The sequence below is a fragment of the Taeniopygia guttata genome, chromosome 4A (assembly GCF_048771995.1).
Source record: "Taeniopygia guttata chromosome 4A, bTaeGut7.mat, whole genome shotgun sequence".
NCBI lineage: Eukaryota > Metazoa > Chordata > Aves > Passeriformes > Estrildidae > Taeniopygia > Taeniopygia guttata.
The window spans coordinates 17,810,525-17,830,295 of record NC_133029.1 but is presented as its reverse complement, the minus strand read 5'-3'; the positions used below and the strand labels follow the sequence as shown (position 1 = coordinate 17,830,295).

The following is a 19,771-nucleotide window of genomic DNA, read 5'->3' as shown; positions in this document are numbered from 1 at the left end:
GGCAGGGCCCCTGGAGAGATGCAGTTGCTGCCAGGATCCTGACAGAGGTAGGAGGGAAGTCTTCTCAGGTGGAGCGATGTGGGGGTGGCTGATGAGCGTGGGTACAATGCTTCACGCTGCTGCTGGGGAGAAGAAGCCTGGCTTGTGTTGCTTTGCTGTCAGTCTATGACAGGCACTTGCTTGGCAAGCCCCACTGTCCTCCTGCCACTACTCTTGGTGGAGGAGAGCTGGAGGGACCTGGGATGCTCAGTGTCACTGCTTTCCTGGGATTTGCTTGGTGTAAACACAGGGAAATGTGGTATTTCATAGTGCCAGCTCTGCAGGGAGGGCTCCAACAGGGGCACAGCAAGTGTGTGCCCTGCAGGCTGCAGAGCTGGTCCGTGTGGGTGCCCTGGGGACACGGGGAGGGCAGGTGACCCATCCTCCAGGAGGCTGGAGCACGGCCTTCATCTGCCAAGGGTGAGGCTGGATCCACCTTCTGCCATGCCCCTGCTCCAGCAAAGACTCCAGTGGCAGTGACACCCCTGCAAAGCAAGCTGGCCGTTGTCTCAGCTGGGCACTGCCAGCTTTAAGGGATGGATGGGAGCTGGCACTCAGTCCTCTTGGTAAAGTTAGACCCACTGGGCAATGCCAGGTTGATGATGGTGAGTTCTGGTGAGGTGATGCAGTTGTGTGTCTCTAAATTAGAGCTTGACAAACCTGAGAACTTATTTTCCTCTTGCTTTTCTGTAAAACCTTACCAAATGTGCATCACCTGGGCAAGAGATTCACAAGCAGAAGCTGTTGGAAGACTATTCTCATCACTGAGGATGAAACAGCCTTAAAAATCCATCTCCTGCATATTGACCTAGGCCTCTTCCAAGAACAGAGGATGTTCTGAATAGTCAGCAACATTTGTTTTAATGCTGAGAGCCCTGTGTGTGTGTACAGGTGCTCTGCTGGACTGGGTCCACTGGCAGTCCAGATGCTGTCAGGCTTGGTGTCTACTCTCTTGTTCCATTTTTAAGCCTGTACATTTGAGACCTTGTTTTTATTCAGCTTGGGTAGCTGTCTACCAACATCTTTTAAAATCAACCTTGATTTAGCTTCCTCTGTAATCCTTCAATCCCTCTGGGACAACCTTTACACTGTTTTTGCAGCCAGCTGATTGTTCTCTCTCACTTCCAAATTTCCATGGGATATTTGCAATATCCCACTCTAATACCCACTAATCCATTAAAAATACCCATGAGATAGATTAGGTAATCCACTGTGCCTCACAGACTGTGCTCCTCAACTCTCTGCTTCCCCTGGAACAGTCACAGAACGGGTGCTGCCTGTGCCCTGGGAAAGCACTGTTCCTCCAGAAGGATCCCTCAGCACCGCTCAGGAGCAGGCACAGTTTGCTTGAGAAAATGTTCTGTGACTGTTCAGGTCCAAAGGGAGGCTTCGTGTGACAACAGGCTGGGACTGTGGCTGCTGTTATCCAGGTGAAGCTGTGTGCTTGCAAAGAGCATCTCAGGGAGCAGTGCTGGCAGGAGCAGAGGTCAGCTCTGCCTGCTCTGCACGGGCTGTGGCTCCTGGCTCCTCACTGAGCTGAGCCTCATTGCTTGCACCGTGCTCGTCTTTGGATATTCCAAAAGTCCCCAGAGCTGTGCTGTGCTTCTGTGGTACCCTTCCTTAGATGTTCCATTTTACCTTTGTGCTGTCCTTGATATCCTGGTGAAGCTTCCCCCAATGTGGTATTTACCTTGGGAAGTCCCAGCTATTCCCCTTTCTTATGTAAATATTTCAAATTCAGTTGTCTGACTGGATGAGGTGACAATGCCAGGATGCCAAGAAAGGAGAATTGAAAAGGCTGGAAATCCTCATTATCCTCCTTGCACAGGGTGGTGCTGAGCCTGGTGTGGTGTAGATGGATGGAAACCACACCAGGGTTAGGCAAAATCTCACCCTGAGCATGGGCTCAGTGGTGTAAAAAGGGCCAAGCACTCCCTAAAGGAATATGGGGAAATGTAGGAAACCTAAGAAATACCAAGGAAACCTGAAGAAATACCCAAGAAACTGTTTTCTACCAGACCTACTTGGAGAGCAGCTGCAATCTCCATGGGAACTAGTGGTGGTAGATATCCTTCCTGCCTCTGCAGAGCCGTGAATCCATGGGGAAAGAGCAGGCCCTGACATCCCCACACACCCTGGAGGCCAGGGCCCTGTCTTTTAGCTCTAAAATCCCACTGAGAGATTCCTCAGCAGTGACAAGTCCCTCATAAAAACTGTCCCACTCAGCCAAAAAACCAGTGCCAGATTTGCTAAAATGCCTTGAGACCATCTCTCCTCCTGGTAATGTATAACAGTGTAAGGCCATGGAGGGCTTTGCCCTTTTAAATCCAAGGGATTCCATGGGGTGACCTGCTGGGAGTAGAGAGAGAGCTCCAATATAAGCCTCTGAATGTGTTTGATGTTTCTGGCTGTTGTGCTAAACCTGGCAAAAAAAAAATGCACAGCACTGGCTGTGGGTGGGGGAGAAATCATGGAAACAAGAGTGATAAAAAAAAAAAACCTAACAAGTTGAAAAAGGATTGGAAAGTGTTAAATGGATGTTTAAACCTAGATTTTATTGGAAAAGTTTGAGTAGGTTCTTAAGGGACCCTGCTGAACTCGGTGCTTCTAGATGTCACTGCAAATCAGAGGTGCTGGATGAAAGTGGTTCCCAGAACATTTCTGCTTTCATGATACATGGTCAGCTTTTCTTGTTCCTCAAGCAATGTTAACACTAAACTGAGTTTGTGCTTGATGCTGTACATAAGCTAAAATAAAAGGAAAGGAACAGGAAAACCAGTGTTGGGAAACTTCTCTGTGATTTGGCTTGTGCAGCCTGCTGGGCTGGCATCTTGTAGATGTTCTCTCACGGCTGTGGCAGAGCCTCGGTCCTGAGATCTGTAAGCTCAGCTCTTATGCAGACAGCAAATTGTGAGCTCCTCTTGCAATCTTCCTGTGTGCTGAAAACCCAGGAGCATTTCCATTCTGCCTGCACTGGAGTGTAGTAAATTCCAGTGTCCTGACAACACGCTGGCCTCTGAGTTATCTTTTGGGTGGTTTCAAAAAACCACGGCACAGGACTAATTAGTCCATCAGCCAAAGATGATTCAAAGCTATCTGTTTTGGGAGGGCCAGAGGGAGATTTATGAAGAAGATGAATGTTTTCATCCTGGCAGCAGCTCCTCAGCCAGCGACAAGCCCGGTGCTGGATGTGCTGCCTTCTGCACCTCCAGTTACCTGGGAGCTCTTGGCTCCAACTAACCACGTCTGTCAGGCCTTGTGTAACCAAGCCATGGCCACAGCAGCCGTGACAGTGATGTGGGCCTGGGCTCTGAGCTGCAAACACCAAGCCAGGCTGCCCCGAGGTGCAGAGCTGGGAACAAAGCAGGGCAGCGGCCTGGGCGAGCTGTTTTCTGCAGAAAGAATGGGCGGATGCTGAACGCCCCTGCCTTTTTGAGGAGCGTGCAGTGAAGACTGGAGGGAAAAGTCCTGGCAGTGGAGTGACAGGCTGTGTGCTGGTCATGCCTGTGGGGAGACTGAGATTGCCCCAAGTGCTGGTCCTGTTGGGTAGGGGGTCACTGAAAATGCAGGAGAAGCACTGTGGTGCCCTGGTCCTTCATCAGCAAACCTGGCCCTCCTCCTGCCTGCCTGCACCAGCCTGTCTGTGCAGAAACACTTCCACAGACAGTGCAGGGCAGCCTTGTCTGGGACTGGCTGTCGTGGGGCTGCCCTTCAGCTTCTGCAGGGCTTGGAGTGAGGAGCAGGGTTTTGCGTGGATGGAATCTCATGCCTATGGGTGTTTACCAATGAAGGGTAAGGCACAGACCTGTTCTATATGTAGGTTTAGTAACTGAAGCCTCTAATTTTCTCTGGTTGGCTTTGTTTACTCAGCAGAAGACCTAAAAGCAGCTTTCCTGCTGCTGCGGGGATCTCAGAGACTGGTGATGCCACAGGCAGGGTGCAAGCAGGGAATGCTGAGGCTCATGCACAAAGCTGTCTTGAATAATTTCTCCTCTTGTCCAGAAGAGACAGGGCTGTGCTCCCTCCTGCTGCACGCATGATGCACTCCAATGGCAGGAGCTCAGCTGCCCCTTTGCCATCTCTAACCTCCCACACAGAGTGAGCAGCTCCCAGGATGGCTGCAGCGGGTTTGGAGATGTTTCTGTGGTTTTAGGAGGATTCTGTACAGGGGAGGTTGCTTTTTCCTTTGTCTGTACGAGTGTGTCGTTGCTTCAGTGGCTGGTTTGTGGATACCAGCCTTTAAAATAGAGATGTAGACAAATTGGCAAAAGGCCAGCGGAGAGCAGCACTAATTGTCAGAGCTTTAGAAAACATGACCTGTGAGGAGAGGTTGAAGAAATCAGGTGCATTTAATCTAGACAAGGCAGTATGAGTGGGGGAGGGAGGGGGATGTCATGGTTTCTCAGAACATAAAAGCTGTTGTTAAGGAAGGATGATTGATTTATTCTTTCACTGTCGTGGAGGGGGGGAATGATGAGACCAAACTACATTTAAACTGCAGAGAAGATTTGGTTTGGATATCTAGGAAAAGCCTTCAGTGCAGTGAAATGCAGGAAGGTATTGTTCAGAGAAGCTGTGAAATTTCTGACACCCTGTTAATGCCTTTGTTCCTGTAGTTCAGACCAAAGGGTAATTTTCAGGCTGATCCCTGTCCCTCAGCAACTGCAAACTCGGCTCTGCCAGCAGTGCCAGGTCCGCATGGTCAGGAATGCAGAACCAGGAACCTTGAAGCTCCGGCTGCAGCTCATGAAAATGATGTGGCTTCAGTGGACCATAAATGGAGCTCTGTTCACCTGCCCACTGGTTTGGAGTCTCCTTGGCTGTGTCTGTATTGCAGCTGGAGATCTGAAGGCAGAGGAACCCAAGCTTGCTCTAGGGTCGACTTCCTTGGGTAGGAGTGAAGAGGGGACAACTTGGACCTCAGCTCTGGGCAGCTGCCTGAGTAATTCCCCCCTCTTCACTGAATGTTGTGCTTTTGTCTTCATTGAGCTCTGTGGGCTCAAACCCAGGCTGAGTTCTGGGAGAGATGTCCCAGTCCAGGCTGCCATCACCTCTGGCTGGAGTGCAGGACACACAGCCTTGGAAACACAACTTTTTCTCTACACTTGTGCCGAGTTTTTTCTGTTAGCAACGTGACTCCAGGTGCTGGGGTTTGATGCATTATAAAATAAAATGTTAAAGTAATAACTGGTTGCTGGGAAAATATTGCAGATTAGCACGACTTGTTCTCTACCTTGACTGTGTTTATATTTGACAAATATCACTTGCAGAAAAAGAACAGGTTTTATTATAACTCTTTTGTCTGCTTCCCTTCCAACTTCCTGAGTGCATTATTCTCAGGCATCAAACTACTTTCAGGACAAAATGTTGGTGAATTCTCCAGTGGTGGTGAGAAACAGGGATGTGTGAGGGTGCCATTCACTGGTAAAAGTGGCAGAATTTCTCACACTCCCTCTCTCGTGGTCTTGCCTACAAATCCTTTCCAGGCAGAACCTTTCTCTTTAAGGGGAGGAAGTCTAGCTCCTTGTACCCACTGGCAAGGCACAGAGAAAAGCATGGGCCTTTAATATCAAGTTTACTTCTTTTGCCCTGTCTCAGATCCATAAATGCAGAGTTCTGTCTCTTTTGGACAAATCTGCAGATGACGTTATCCCATATTTGAAATACCCTACTTTTGTATCCCTCTTGCCTGCAGCTATTAACATTGGCAGAATTGACGTCCTTTGTTTATTTTTCTGTACTACTTAAAGTCTGAGTGTTGGGCACCAGCTGGCCTGGTTTTCCATTGGGCTGCACTGAGAGTCGGGACATATTTTTGTGTTGGCCGTGTCCATGCTCCTGAATGCCTGTCCTGAGCAGCCTGGGAGCCAGCAGGGCTGGAGAAGGTGAGATGGCTTCTCTGGCATGAAGATGCAGCAGGTGCAGTAAAGGCAGGACGTGCATTTTGTTGTTTGTGGGGCAGTCTCACCCAGGAGCCCGTGGGCTGCCCAAATTCGCTGCTGGATGGGATGTGGAGGAGTTGGCAGCGCCAAGAGGACCCTGCTGACTCTGCAGGGAGCTGATCCCTCCACCCCAGAGTATTCCTGGAGCTGGGAGAGGGGAGCTCTGGAGCTCGTCCCTGGCTCTGGGTCTGTGTGAGCCCGGGCGCTCGGATGGCACACGCACACTCGGTGATGGGCACAGCACAAGGGTCTGGATGGACAGAAGGGGCTGCACAGCCTCTGCCTCTGACAGACATTTGTGGGTCCCCATGCCAGTGCTCCCCTGGTCCCCCACCAGCCTGCTGCCTTCGGTGGGGAAGAGCCTGGCTGGTGCTGGGGAAGGACGGGATGCACAGCCACAGTGACACAAGCGCTGCTGGGTGTGGGAACTCCAAATGTCCCTCAGACATTTTTGGAGGTTCCAGGTCCAGGTCAGAAGCATTTGAGACCCTGGCAGGCAGCTGGAAACAGCTGTGATTTTGGGTTTGAGCCATGGAATGATTTACCAACCTTGCAGGAAGAACAAGAAGTCACAAAAGTTTAGATATTATAGTAGAAGTAGTCACAAAGTAGAGGGAAGAATTTTTGAGTGCTGTACAGGGGGGTTTTAATGCTTGTACAGGGGGGTTTTGGTTTTGTACATGGGGGTCAGAGGTTTTAAGATGGAGGGATTTGGGCCTGCCCTGTCCTCCCTCTTTCTCCTTCCTCACTTCCATGTTCTTGGTGATGTTGGCACTCACAGATTGGTTTAGAGTAGAAAAGCACCATTTAATATAGGTAATGGGCATTGGGGAAAAACTGTACCCATGTAACACGTAATGTACCATATAAAAGATAGAAAAGCACCATTTAATATAGGTAATAGGCATTGGGGACAAACTGTACCCATGTAACACGTAATGTCCCATATAAAAGACAGCACAGCCCTGGGCAGAGGGGGAGAGAAGAAGCAGTCGGGAGTCAGAGAGGATGTCAGGGTGTGTGTGTGCCTCTGCCTGAGCTGTGAGCAAACCACAGCAGCCCCAGAAGAAAATCTTTTAGATAACTTGCAATAAACTGCCTTGAGACCGAACAGCAGAGACTGCTGAGCCTTTATTTGGAAGCACGGGTTGGAGAAGAGACTTTTCCACCACATGGAACCCCTGACCCAGGGTGAGCTCCGGCAGCTGGGGACAGGCTGGAGGCCAAGCAGGCAGTGGGGCACTCTTGGAGGGAACAGCACAGCGTGGCAGAAAGGCTCTGGAATGGGACTGTGCCTTCTGCCAGGCCCTGCTGCAGCCCTGTGCATGGCCCTGACTCTCCTCCTGTAACCAATTATCCTGCAAGATCCTCAGGGCAGCGCTGACTTCCTCCTCCTGCTATGGCTTCTATCACAAGACCCTGATTTCAGGGAAAAAAAAAAAGACAAATTATCAAAGTGAGACTTCCTTAAAAGCTTTGCTGTGCCTGTGTCAGCCTCTGGCACAAAGAGGCTGCGGAGAATCGTGTCTCCCTGGCGTGACTGTTGGTTATTTTCCCACCTGGCTCCCTTGTGAAGGATGAAGGCAGGAGCACAGCAAAGATGTGTCTGGCAGTGTGTCTGTGATGGGATCTTCAGAGGCTCCAGCAGGTCTCCTGAGCCCCCCTGCCTCGGGCACCCTGTCAGCCAGCCCGGGGTGCTGGAGCCTGCACTGCCTCTTTAAGCAATTTGCATAGCAGGGCCTAATTACAGTGGTTGATTCTGATGTTTTCAGTGTTGTTCATATTCCATTAAAGGATAATGCTGCTTAATTTGCAGCAGAGGGTCTCGGTGAACAGCACACCCAATCACAAGGCACCCCTAATGACACTGCTTCCCTACTTCTGCTAACACATAATTAAAAAATCACTCCATTTCCAGTTGTGTGGTTCTCCCCTCTCCCCCAATCTCCTAATTACTTTCTAAGCCATTTCATGATTATCTGTAAATATTTCAGCACTTAGATCTACTAATGAGTGCATGGAAGAGTTAATACCTTGAGTGGCACAAGTGCTTGCCTTTCCCTTTCTAGTGAAGCATTGCACAGGATCATTTTCCACCTTGCATGTGTGGGAAAGGGGCTTTTCTTGGGGTGGGATTGGGTTTGTGATCTACCTTTGGGGTTGTGGGCCTGAGCAGGGGAGGGGTAACATGCAAAACCCCATTTCCAGCTACAGGAAGGCTTTTGCTGGGTTTGGTAGTGGGCATGTATCTCATTTAAAATTGTTTTATGTGGCTTAAACCCCACAGTAAGGACTGTCCTGTTCTCTAATTCAAGCTCTGCTCTGGAATGCCACCTTACAAATGCTGCTTTTTCACTTCATAGATCTGTTTCCTGTACTTGTCTGGTGCCTTGGGTATTAAAACTCACTTGGGATTTTCAGACTGAGCGCTCATACTCAGAGTGATGGAGGAGTGAGCTGGAGCTGTTTCCTGCCCGTGGCTTGCATGGGCTTGGGTGCTGAGTTCTTTGTAGGGTCAATCAGGACCACCTTGTGCAAGCCCACTGCTGATGGTCTCTGAAGGGATTATTTGGAATAACCAGAGATAATTGTGTTACTAGGGGGTAATTAACTTCCAGGAATTAAAAAAAAAAAAATCAAGATTAGGCTGCACTACTCCTTGGGGTGAGTCTGTATGTCTGGGAGTGAGAGAAATCTAATCACATGCAATTCTATGATACTCAGGGAATGTGGGGCTGCTTAAAATCAAATCCATGCATTTCCTAGGCAATTCTTATATTGCAAATAGGAGAGGAGAACTTGAGTGTGGTCCTAACCCAGCCTATTTATGTTTCAGGTAACCCTGTCACAGTGGGAATGAGCATCCACATCTCCAGCATTGACCAGATCTCTGAAGTCAACATGGTAAGTTTGGAAAGAGAGAGAAAAAGAAAAAAAGAGAGAAAGGAGAAAAAAAACCCCAACTATAAACTCCTCTTCCATTTTCTGGCTGGGATTTACTTCCAAGGCAGTGTTTTTTAGGAGGCATCTGGATCTCTGCTGGCACCTCTGGAGCTTGTGGCATCTCATCTCATCCAGAGTAGATTCTTATCCCTTCTGTGCTGGTTGCACAGACACGTCCCCAAGTCAGAAAATCTTGTGCCTTAAAAAAGTAGATGTAAGTTGTTTTTTTTTTTGGTTGATGCAAAGGTGGCTTTATGGTCAGTCTGTCCCTGCCAAGTTAAAACCAGCGAGTTTTCATTTGCTGGTGGCAATTCAACATTTCCTTGGAGATCTGTGCTGGAAAGAGAGGCATGGAAATGGAAATCTGGTTTTGGGTGGCATTGATAGATTGGAGCTTTTCATACCTCCATGAACAATAACAAAAACAAATCTGCTCAGGTAGCAATGGTTTGGGGTGAAACCTGTGAAATTTGGTCACTTTGGTCATGGTTTAGGTTCACACCCAGGACTGTTCCTCAGAAGCCCTGAGCACCCAGCAGAGGACATGGATTGTGCTGTAATTGCCTAATCTTGCCTTTCTCCCTCCTGTCCAGAGGCTTTTCCTCCACACTCTGCTCCTTTCCCAGGGGTTGAGTGGAGGGGGAGGCTGGTGGGAGCCTCCTGGCAGCTCCTTCCAGTTCCTCCCTTCCTGGCCCCTGCAGGACAATCCTGGGCCAGTTTAGAGCTCTTGCAGGTCAGGTGAATTAAAATCTTGGTCTCCCCCTGCTCCTGGCCCATTTCTCTGTCTCTGGCCTCTCCTGTCCTGTTTCCCTGGCCCACCAGCTCTTCTGAGGAGGGGGGTGACACAACCTGACCAGTTGGTTTTGTTTCCAAACCGCCTGAAAAGCCTGAATACGTGTAGGAATGAGCCAGGGGGAAGAGCCAGCCATGAACCTTTATGTTCCTATGTAAAAGCTCCTCTGCTACCACCCCACCATCACCTGAACCCTGCATGACCTGTGACACCTCAGCCCAGTGACAGTGGGCACTGGGTGTGGCCATAGATTGGGTACAGAAGCACTGGGTAGCTGTGCTTGAGTTTAGGCTCAGTTTAGTTTACAGATGGTTTAACCTAACCCCATCTGTCTTGCCTGTCAGGCCACAACTCAACTTTGAGTCAACTCCCGTCCTAGGCTCAGCTTGGACCTGGGTGTTCTGGGGTGCTGGAGCAAATGTCACCCTCCTGCTGGAGGCAGGATGGACAGTTTGGGCTCTGGGCTTGTGCCTTGAGACCAAGACTTGCCCAGACATAACTGGGAGGGAGTGGGGTGCTGGTTCTCAGCTGTAGAACTGTCCCTGCGAGCCTGAGCAGCTCTGTCCCCAGCACAGAAGGACAGGGACTGCTGGGGTGAGTCCAGAGGAGGCACCAGGATGATCAGAGGGATGCAGCAGCTCTGCTGGGAGGAAAGGCTGGCACAGCTGGGATTGCTCAGCCTGGAAAAAAGCCAGTTTAGGGGTGGCCTTCCAGTACCTGAAGGGAGCCCACAGGAAAGGTGAAGACAAACTTTTTACAAGGGCTGGAGAGACAGGACAAGGGGGAATGGATTCAGACTAAGAGAGTGGGTTCACATTGGATCTTAGGAAAAAATTCTTCCCTGTGAGGGTGGGGATGCCCTGGCACAGGGTGCCCAGAGAAGCTGTGGCTGCCCCATCCCTGGCAGTGTCCAAGGCCAGGCTGGATGGGGCTCTGAGCAGCCTGGGACAGTGGAAGGTGTCCCTGCCCATGGCAGAGGGCTGGAACAAGATGATCTTTAAGGTACTTTGCAATCCAACCATTGTGTGCAGGCAGCTGAGCCCTGCAGAGGCTGATGCAGGATGAACCTCCTCCTGGAGAGGTGTCCCTGGGCTACAGGGGCTGATCAAGAGCTTTGGCCAGCAGGTGTGAGCAGCTTGGCCAGGCACACAGCAGCCACTGAACCAGCAGCACTTTCCAACCCTTGCCATGTAAATGTGGTGCTCTCCCCTCTGCAGCGAGCCCCTGCTCCCCTCTGGCCCACAACTGGGGGAGAAACAGCAACAGTGATCCCTCTGTGATGCACAGATTTCCTGGCAGAGACCTTCATCCACACGCTGCTCTGGATCCTGCAGACTTTGAGCAGCACAGTGATGGACACTTTGATGGTGGTGGCGTGGCTGGGGTCAGGCTAGACACCACTGTCCCTGCCACACTCCCGTGGATGTGAAGGAATGTCACTTCTAGGCTTTTGATTATCCCTCCTGGCTCTCTGTTTGAAAAAAATGTCCTGCTCATCTTTCCTATGTAGATTGGGACACGGGGAGAGAGTGTGGAAAGGGCTGGGGATGGGAGATGAGGTGGCTGTAGGTGAGAATTTATTCAAGATCAAGATCTCTGAGCACCGTGGTGAGGCAGCTTCAAAAAGGGGTTAAGAATCAGAATCATCTTAAAGAACAAACATTTAGGGAGCAGAAGAGCTCTCCTGTGATGTAAGTTTCCAGGCTGAAGGGATTTTATGTGCATCATTCTTCTGTGTGACAGATGCCCCGGGGAAAGGGCTGTGTTTTACCCCGCTCTGGACATGGATACTGGCAAGAAAAACAAGGCATTTTTTTGGCATCATGTGTGCTTGGGAGAGGAACTGTGCAATGAATAAATTAAAGGCACACAAGTGAAGCTGGGTTGTCATGGTGACCAAATAGCTTCTATTGTTCCACAAGGAGTGTTATTACTTACTACCCCTTGTAGGATAATTAATTAATCCTCAGACATCCTTTTGGGAACAATGGCCCTGGTGCTGGGACTGGGCAGGCTGAGGAGAGCCCCCAGCTCTCCCAGCCTTTCCCTGGCACTCCTGGCGCCTGCTGGCTGCCTGCTGGTGGGGAGCAAGTGCTGTCAGTGACCAGACAATGATGGTTCCAAAGGCTGTTTTCACAGGGGCCAGCTGGTTGTGATGCTCTGGAGCAATCCAACTCCATCCACGAGCACTCCTTGCCCTCACTCCCATGGGAACCGTGTTCCGAAAATGAAGATGTGGTGACGTTGCTGTCCTGGGGGACACGGGGCTCTCTGAGAAGGCAGCACAGTGATGTCCTTCTGCTGGATGTTCCCAGACTTTCTGGCACACAGAATGCTCTGCAGCTGTCTGTAGATGCCATGTGTGTTCTGACAGCCAAAGCTGATGCACCTCCAGCTCCCTGAGGGCCATTCCCAGCCCCTGTGCCATGCCAGACTGCAAAGTGTTCACAGGTACAGTGGCAACCATCTCCCAGTCATGAGAGACCAAAGCCACAGCCCTTATTTTAAAAAGTGTGCCCTCCTGGTTCATGGCAGCTGCTCACACCTGCTGGACAAAGCTCTTGATCAGCCCCTGTAGCCCAGGGACACCTCTCCAGGAGGAGGTTCATCCTGCATCAGCCTCTGCAGGGCTCAGCTGCCTGCACACAATGGTTGGATTGCAAAGTACCTTAAAGATCATCTTGTTCCAGCCCTCTGCCATGGGCAGGGACACCTTCCACTATGCCAGGCTGCTCAGAGCCCCATCCAGCCTGGCCTTGCTTCATGGCAACTGCTGATACACCTCCAGCTCCCTGAGGGCCATTCCCAGCCCCTGTGCCATGCCAGACTGCAAAGTGTTCACAGGTACAGTGGCAACCATCTCCCAGTCACGAGAGACCAAAGCCACAGCCCTTATTTTAAAAAGTGTCCCCTCCTGGTTCATGGCAGCTGCTGCCTGTGTGGTCAGCCTTCAAGCTCACTTTCTAGAGTGATGCTTTCTTGCTGTGTTCCCCCCTCAGCATGGCTGAGCAACACTGAGCTGCAGCCTCTGTTCTTGCCAGTGATTAGAAGGATTATTTGCTGAGCCAAGATCAGTGACATCAATTGAAATGTCTGGGGAAGGATGCCAGGGCCAGGCCAAATAGGTATTGGGGGGGCACATTTGAGTGGCAGACCCTCTGGGAAGTGCTGATCCATGAAGATGAAAGCCTCACTGGAGTCTTTTCATCTGCTGTACACATTTGCAAGTTGGGGATTTGAAGGCAGGCTGAGAGGAGGAATGTCTTCCTGCTGCTGCTGTTGAGTCGCTCAGGTGACCCATGAAGGACAGCAGGAAGGTATCTCCTGGAGAACTCACCCAGCCCAGCTCCTTTGAGTGGCCTGGGATTGAGTTGCAGCGAGCAGGGTGATGCCTGGAATGGCTACCTAGAGCAGAGGCCAGACAGAGTTAAACCAATAAAGTGAGTATTTATTAAAGGCCTTTAACAGGCTCACCTTGGGCAGTGCAGAGCCTGGCAGAGGCCACACCCAAGGTGCACGATGGGCAGGAGTTTCTTGGGCAGATATAATTTGGTCTATTTGCACATCAGAGGTTCATTCTCCATTTACAGCTTCAGGTAATGAAGTCACAGTGCCTCAGTTTGCTTCCCCCCAGTTTACTTTTGTTGAGGCTGTGATGGTGACCTTGGCTCTCAGGCCTGGAAGGATTGTTTTGTCTGCCCAGACTGTGAAGGGAGCTTATGGAGTTCAGAGCTTCACACTAATGCAGTACAGGACCTGGAAAATAGAAAAGCTAAAGCTTAAGGCATCAAGGGAACAGCCTGCAGGTGTTATAGACTCTTGTTGGTGTGCAGTGGCACTGGGGCAGTGACACTTTGAGGGTTCCTGGTGTGGTGCCAGGTTACTGAGGAGTCCAGCAGCATTTGTGAGCTGGGGAGTGAAGAGCTCTGGCAGTGTGGAGCTCATGTCACACTCAGTTGGAGCAGCCTGTGGGTGCTTCATGACCAGAATGCTGCCCAGAGTCACTCACCTTAAGGGTGGGGTTCAGCCAACTCGCCCTGGGGTGCAGTTCTGATGGTGTGCAGCAGCAATGGCTTCAGAAAGAGCTGCAAGTCTTCCCCCACTGCTGGATGTCCTTCCATCCAGCTGAGGGCTGGCCTGCTCAGGGTGTGCTGTGTATTCCTGCACAGTGGGACTAAACAAGGACTAAGCCTTCCAGTGCAGCCTTTTCCTTCTCTAGACAATCTCTGGGGACATATTTTTCTAGCACCAGACAGTTCAGACTCCCTTGAAGTATTAATGAACTATTTCAATAAGGAAAACTACCAGAAGTTTTGTATGCATTTGAAATAAGAGGAGGTTACCCTTCATAACGCTTCAATTTTCCTGCCCTATGATCTGTGCAGTCCTAAACCTGCTCCCTCCTGTGTCTGCACACTGTAGACAGCTTGGAGCATCCAGCCATTATAGTCATGATTTCTTTGTGGCTCCTATAATTTATTCATCCCAAGATGCTCTCCTACATCTGCAATAACATCATTTCAGTTTGTTATAGCACCAGCTTTAAAGTTTTATAAACCTGGTGACAAGTTGAAAAGTTACAAGAGGATTGTTGCAGAGGGCTAGTGTAGGAAACAGGCTTCCAGATAAAAACATTTGCAGGAATAGGGGTGTGAAAGGAAGGATGCCTGTGGGATTGCCAGTTCCTTTTGCTGGGGGACAGCCTGCAGGGGGGAGGTGTTAGGGGTCAGGGCATGGTGCTTGGCAAAGCTGACCTCGATGTGCTGCTTCAGAGAATCACAGAATGGTCTGGGTTGGAAGGGATTTAAAGCTCATCTCATTCCAAACCAGGACACTCTCCACTACCCCAGGTTGTTCCAAGCCCTATCCAACCTGGCCTTGGACACATCCAGGGGCTGCCACAGCTTCTCTGGGCAACCTCTTCCAATGGCTCACTGCTTCCCAGCCCTGTGCCCCTGCTGCCAGGCTGTGCCTCGCTGGAGTGACTGCTCTGCTGCTGGCACTGGATCTCTTGGAGGTTATGGCAGGAAGCATCGTGGCTGTTATTTCCCAACTTCTTGAAGCTTGCTTCAAAAACAAGCTGTCTGGTTTGGCAGATTTCCCTGTTCAAGAGATGTAAAGCATGTCTCAAGGCAACCATGAGCTCCAAGGGTTTTCAATTGGCTTTTAACCCAAAATGAAGTGGACCAGGTTTTGTGTAAGAGTGCTGTTGACAGGACAGTTCATCCTACAACCTTACACCATCATCAGGGGGCATCCCTCTCCTCATTACATCAAATTTGCCATCTTTTGGGCATGCTTGAAATAGACTTTGTGGTGGAATCTGTCCTGAGCAGGCTTTGCAGCTCTGTTTTCACTGGAATATATGTACACCTGCAATACTGGACAAACCCGACTTGGCTGCAATGTGCCCTTGAAAAGGATTTTCCATTGGTGTATATGCCTTGAGCTTTAAAAAACAAGATTTTAAAGAAGAAAGTTCTATTATTATGCAGTGCCTTTTAGTACCATCTATTCCCTTCAAATGTGTCAGTGTTTTCCTTACTCTTAATTGAAAATGTTCTGGTTTGTTGCTGTCTCTTTTCAGTGGAGAAATGACATACAGATACTTCTCAGTCTCTATGTCCTTGGGTATCTAATTTTTTTTTTTTTTTAAAGCAAAGGTTAAAGCATTTAAATCCTACAGTCAGAGTTTTCTGGAGTTTTATGCTGTGAGATGCAAGTATGACATGACACTCGGGTAGCCTTGGGTATCCCCAGCCCTGTGACACTGTGGTATCTAAATTCTGTGTGTGTGTATACATTACATCTTGGTATCCAAGGCTGCTGAATATTTAGGACTGCCAAAATATGAAAAAACTAGGAGGTTGGTGCTGAGCTGCAGCTGGTGCCCGTCATGGTGCTGCAGGGAATATAGAGTCCTGTTGGACTGCTGGAGGCTCCTGGGATGAAGTGTTGGAGGTAGCACAGGTTGCTGTGGGGCCTTGGTGCTGGAGAAGTATTCAGGGGGGATTCATGTCAGATATCAGGAAACATTTCTTCACTGAAGGAGTGGTTAAGAATTGAAGAGGTTCCCCAGGGAAGTGGTAAAGTCACCACCCCCGGCAGTGCTCAAAAACCGAGCAGACCTGGCAGTTTGTGGTATGGTTTGGTGACCATGGGGGTGTTTGGTCAAAGGTTGGACCTGATCACCTTGGAGGTCTCTTCCAACCTGGTTGATTCTGAGCCTTGATCTGCTCACGGTGAGGATGGCAGAGCTCTGATTTGGGTGGGCTCTCCCTACAAGCATGGGCAGGAGGGGGTTACGTGCTTCTCTTAAACACAAGGGGCTTCTGTGGGGTCTGCACCAGGGCATTGCAGCAGGCAGCTGGGATGGAAGGTTTCTTCAGGGCTGGAAGGGCCTGTGCCTTCCCCTGCTGGGGTCACACAGCTCTTGTCCCCTCAGCTCCTGCTGTGGGGCTGCAGTGCATGGGATATCAAACAGTGCTGCTGCTGTGCAGGTGAAACAGCAGTTCCTGAAGGGGAGAGTTACCAAAGTCCCTGTGCACACTGCCATCAGTCACACAGCACCCTGAGGACCTGCTCACTTTGCTTCTCCGGCAGTAGAAGTGGGAGACACACGACCACTTGGCTGGCTGAGGGAAAGAGCAGCATATTGATGCTTTTTCCTGCTGCTGGAGGGATGTTTGGAGCAATAAAAGATGGCTGTGGCAGGGTGGAGAGTAACCTCCACAGCACTCTGGGCTTGGCAGCTTTGAGATGCTCTTGTTTGCATGCAGGAGGCACAACTGCCTGCTCTGTGGCTCGTCTGGAGAGAGAGCAGGAGTAGAAATCCACTGATCTCCAGAAACACCTTTGCAAAGCTGATATCAGGGACCAGCCTCATTTGCCATCATTGGATTTGTGGTTAGGATTTTTTTATCCTTGCAGCAGCAATATCCTGTGAGTGATGAGGCTTGGGGTGACTTTCACCAGCACTGACACTGCCTAAAAAGCCAAGGATCAGATGTGCACACCTGCTCACATCACACAATGCCTTCTTTAACAGAATTCCCACTGGTTGTGCTGAAACATCCCTTGGACTGAGGTAGTGTGTGAGGACAAGGAAAGCATCTGCCCTCAGGGGTGCTCTGCAGGGTGATGGGGAGGGGATTGGGTGCTCAAGTTTAAACAGGGAGTGGTCCCCTGTCTGCCTGAAAGATGGGGATGGTTCTTCCAAAGGGGTTGACTAAAGTAGTCAAGAATAAAGTGAACTGGTGAAGGAGCCTGAAGTGCTCCCCGTTCACTGCTTCTGAAATCAGTTGCAAAAAGATTGTCCCAGCTTAAAAGCTAGAAAATAGGTCAGTGTGACTCATATGTCAATATTTACTGCATTTATGGCAACTTGTAGAAGGGAAGAATCTCGCCTGCCTTCCATAATACTTCACAAGTTATCCCATCCCCATGGCAGAGCTCTCGCCGTGCCCTTGCTCCTGGTGCTGCTGCAGTGACAGCCCAGTCAATCCACTACTACTTCCAGTCCAGTTGCTAAGTAACAAGCCAAAGATCACCGTGCAGCCTCTCCGAATGCCGTGGCCAGCTGGAAGCTGGGTCTGCACAAAGCCCCAGGAATTCCTTTGGAGACAGAGGTCGCGAGGACTCGGTGCTGTGGAGCAGGGAGCAGCCTGGTGGAGCAGCAGTCCTGGCACCAGGCAGCCTGAGGCTCTCCTCCTGTGAGGGGACAGCTCCTCTGCTTCCCCAAAAAGGGTTCCCCTGCGCTTGTGCTGATGGGCTGGGACTTTTCCAGCATTAATGCTGGCCTTGAATTAATATTTTTGTTGGCCAAATGGGATGATTTGGCCATAAGTAGGAGGTGAGCTGTGGGAACTTTGCTGGAGCAAGCTCTCAGTTGAGGAAAGGCTGAACTGCTGGACAAGGGAATGATTCTCTCTTTTGCTCCTAAACCCTTCTATTCTACTCTGCTTGTTTCTGCCTGGGGATCTTTCAGCATTCACCTGATACTTTAAAGGGAGAATTTGCAGAATGCTCTTCATCTGCATAATGGGAAATTCTGGGTTATGGCAGAGCTGTGGGGTGAACGGGCCGATTCCCAGCCCAGACCTTGGGGTTTGCAGCATGAACAAAACCTGGTGCCAGCGCTAGTCAAGAGTGATCCCCCAGTGTGAGTCTTTCCAGGGTGCTGCCCTCCCTGAGGAGCAGCTCTGTGAGTCCCCCAGTGCCAGTCTGAGCTCGGGAGGGCAGAGTGGAGCCTGCTGCAGTGCTCAGAACGGAGTTCCATGTTGTGCCCAGCAGGCAGTTCCCCACTCGGGGCCGTTCCGGGGCACTCGGAAAAGGCACTTGGGAGGTGACTGCGCCCCACGCCTGGAGAGGAGCGTGCTGGGGAGCAGGAGAGGCTGTGGCTGATGCTTTGCAGAGTGCCTTCAGCTGAGCAGGGCTATGCATTGCAGTGCTCCATCTGTTCCTCTATCACCGAGTTATCTTTAGCTCCGAACATGTCAGTATTGTACGGCGCTGGTACGAACCACTTCAGCGTTCCTGTAGTAGTTAGAATCCCTACTGCAGAAAACTGCCTGGGATAATTTCCTCCCCCTCTGCCCCGCCTTGCTTAAATTTTTATTCATGTTTTCACATGGGTAAAACTCCCCCAGCTTATATATATTTTTTATATATATACATGTATTAAAAAGCTGGCTCTATTTGAGAGCAATGTTCCAAACTGCCACCTGTTTCAATAGCAATGTTGCAGCATTGGAGAGGATTACTGCAGAATGCTAAAGTAGCTCTTCCCCCAAGTGAAAGCTTCATCTGATTTGATTGAAAACCAAATTAGACCTTGGGAATCTGACCTTCTGACATCCTGTCATATATACATTTAAAGCACCCAGCAACAGAGAATGTATTTTGTGCAAGAGTGCCAGTACCTCAATATAGAACCTAAATCCAAATACAAGTGCTTGCGTGTCGTGCTGCTATTTGAATATGTAAATAAATGGGGCTATAAATAGCTCTATATGTTATGTACATGTTAAGTGAAGGTGGCAGATCCGACAGCTGAATGGCTCTGCTGTTTCTGAATGCTGGGAGAGGCTCCCTGCACGCTCCCCACATCTCTCATGTTTGCTCCTACCCCTCTCAGCCTCTCTGCTATCACATTTTTCAGGCCTCTGGAGAAGATCGTGTGTGGGGACAGGGGCTGTTAATATTCTGAGTCTGTGCTGAGTTGCTAGGCTACAGAGAAAAAGGAACATTCAAGGAAAAGGGATGGTAGAAGGAAGAGGATCTGCTGAGCTGCTTGGAGATCCAGAGAGGTCCTCTAGTCAGACGAAGGGATCATTTTGGGGAAGGAGGGCATGCATGCTTGTGGGATGAGCTGTGGGGAGTCCCTGCTGCCCTGGCACAAACAGAATCTCAGGCCAACCCCAGCCAGAACAAAACAGCAGAGGAGGGAGTGAAAGGCAAGATGCACTGGCCCCTCCCGTGCTGCTGCTTGCCAGGTGTGCACAGCTGCTCTCCTGCTGCCTGCTCCAGGCAGTGCTGGGTCCCAGGCTGAGCGTGCCATCTCACACATCCCCACCTGCCTTTTCCAGGCTGGGCTGAGCTCCCAGCCGAGGCTCTGATGAGGAGGGGAGCAAACCCAAGACATGCTCACTGCTTACAGGTTGGATCTCACCTCCTTTCCCTCTGCAGCACCCTGCTACTCCAGCATCTCCTGTATCTCCAGTGAGACTGGGGGGAAGGCAGCCTGTGCCTTCTGTGTCCCTGACCACCTCCTTTGATGCTTTCCCAGGTCACTGATACACAAAGCATTGACCCTTTTATCCATCAAGAGTTTGTAGCTAGGGTTGCAGGGGATGTGAGGTTTTACAATGCAGAAGCTCCTGTTTCAGCCTCGTTATCCCAAGTCCCAGCTGCTCGCCCCAAAAAGGAGTGCCAGGTATTCAGCTGTACCAGCTGTGAGCCATCAGACCTTTCAGGTTCTGTGTGCTTCACTCTTCTGGAGGGATGGGTTTGCCCTACGTTTCTCTCTGTATCAGATCCCTCAGGGAAAAAAAAA

The 19,771-nt window shown here is 50.3% G+C and overlaps 1 protein-coding gene across 2 annotated transcripts in view; it reads left to right on the top strand.

The window, feature by feature from the left end:
- LOC100221324 (gamma-aminobutyric acid receptor subunit beta-4) overlaps positions 1-19,771 on the top strand; it is a 76,332-nt gene that overhangs the window by 19,736 nt on the left and 36,825 nt on the right. For both annotated transcript variants that reach the window (XM_041716224.2, XM_041716223.2), the window contains exon 3: positions 8,818-8,885. In XM_041716224.2, coding sequence (XP_041572158.1) covers positions 8,818-8,885 — 68 coding nt within the window. The remainder of the gene's footprint in view (positions 1-8,817; positions 8,886-19,771) is intronic.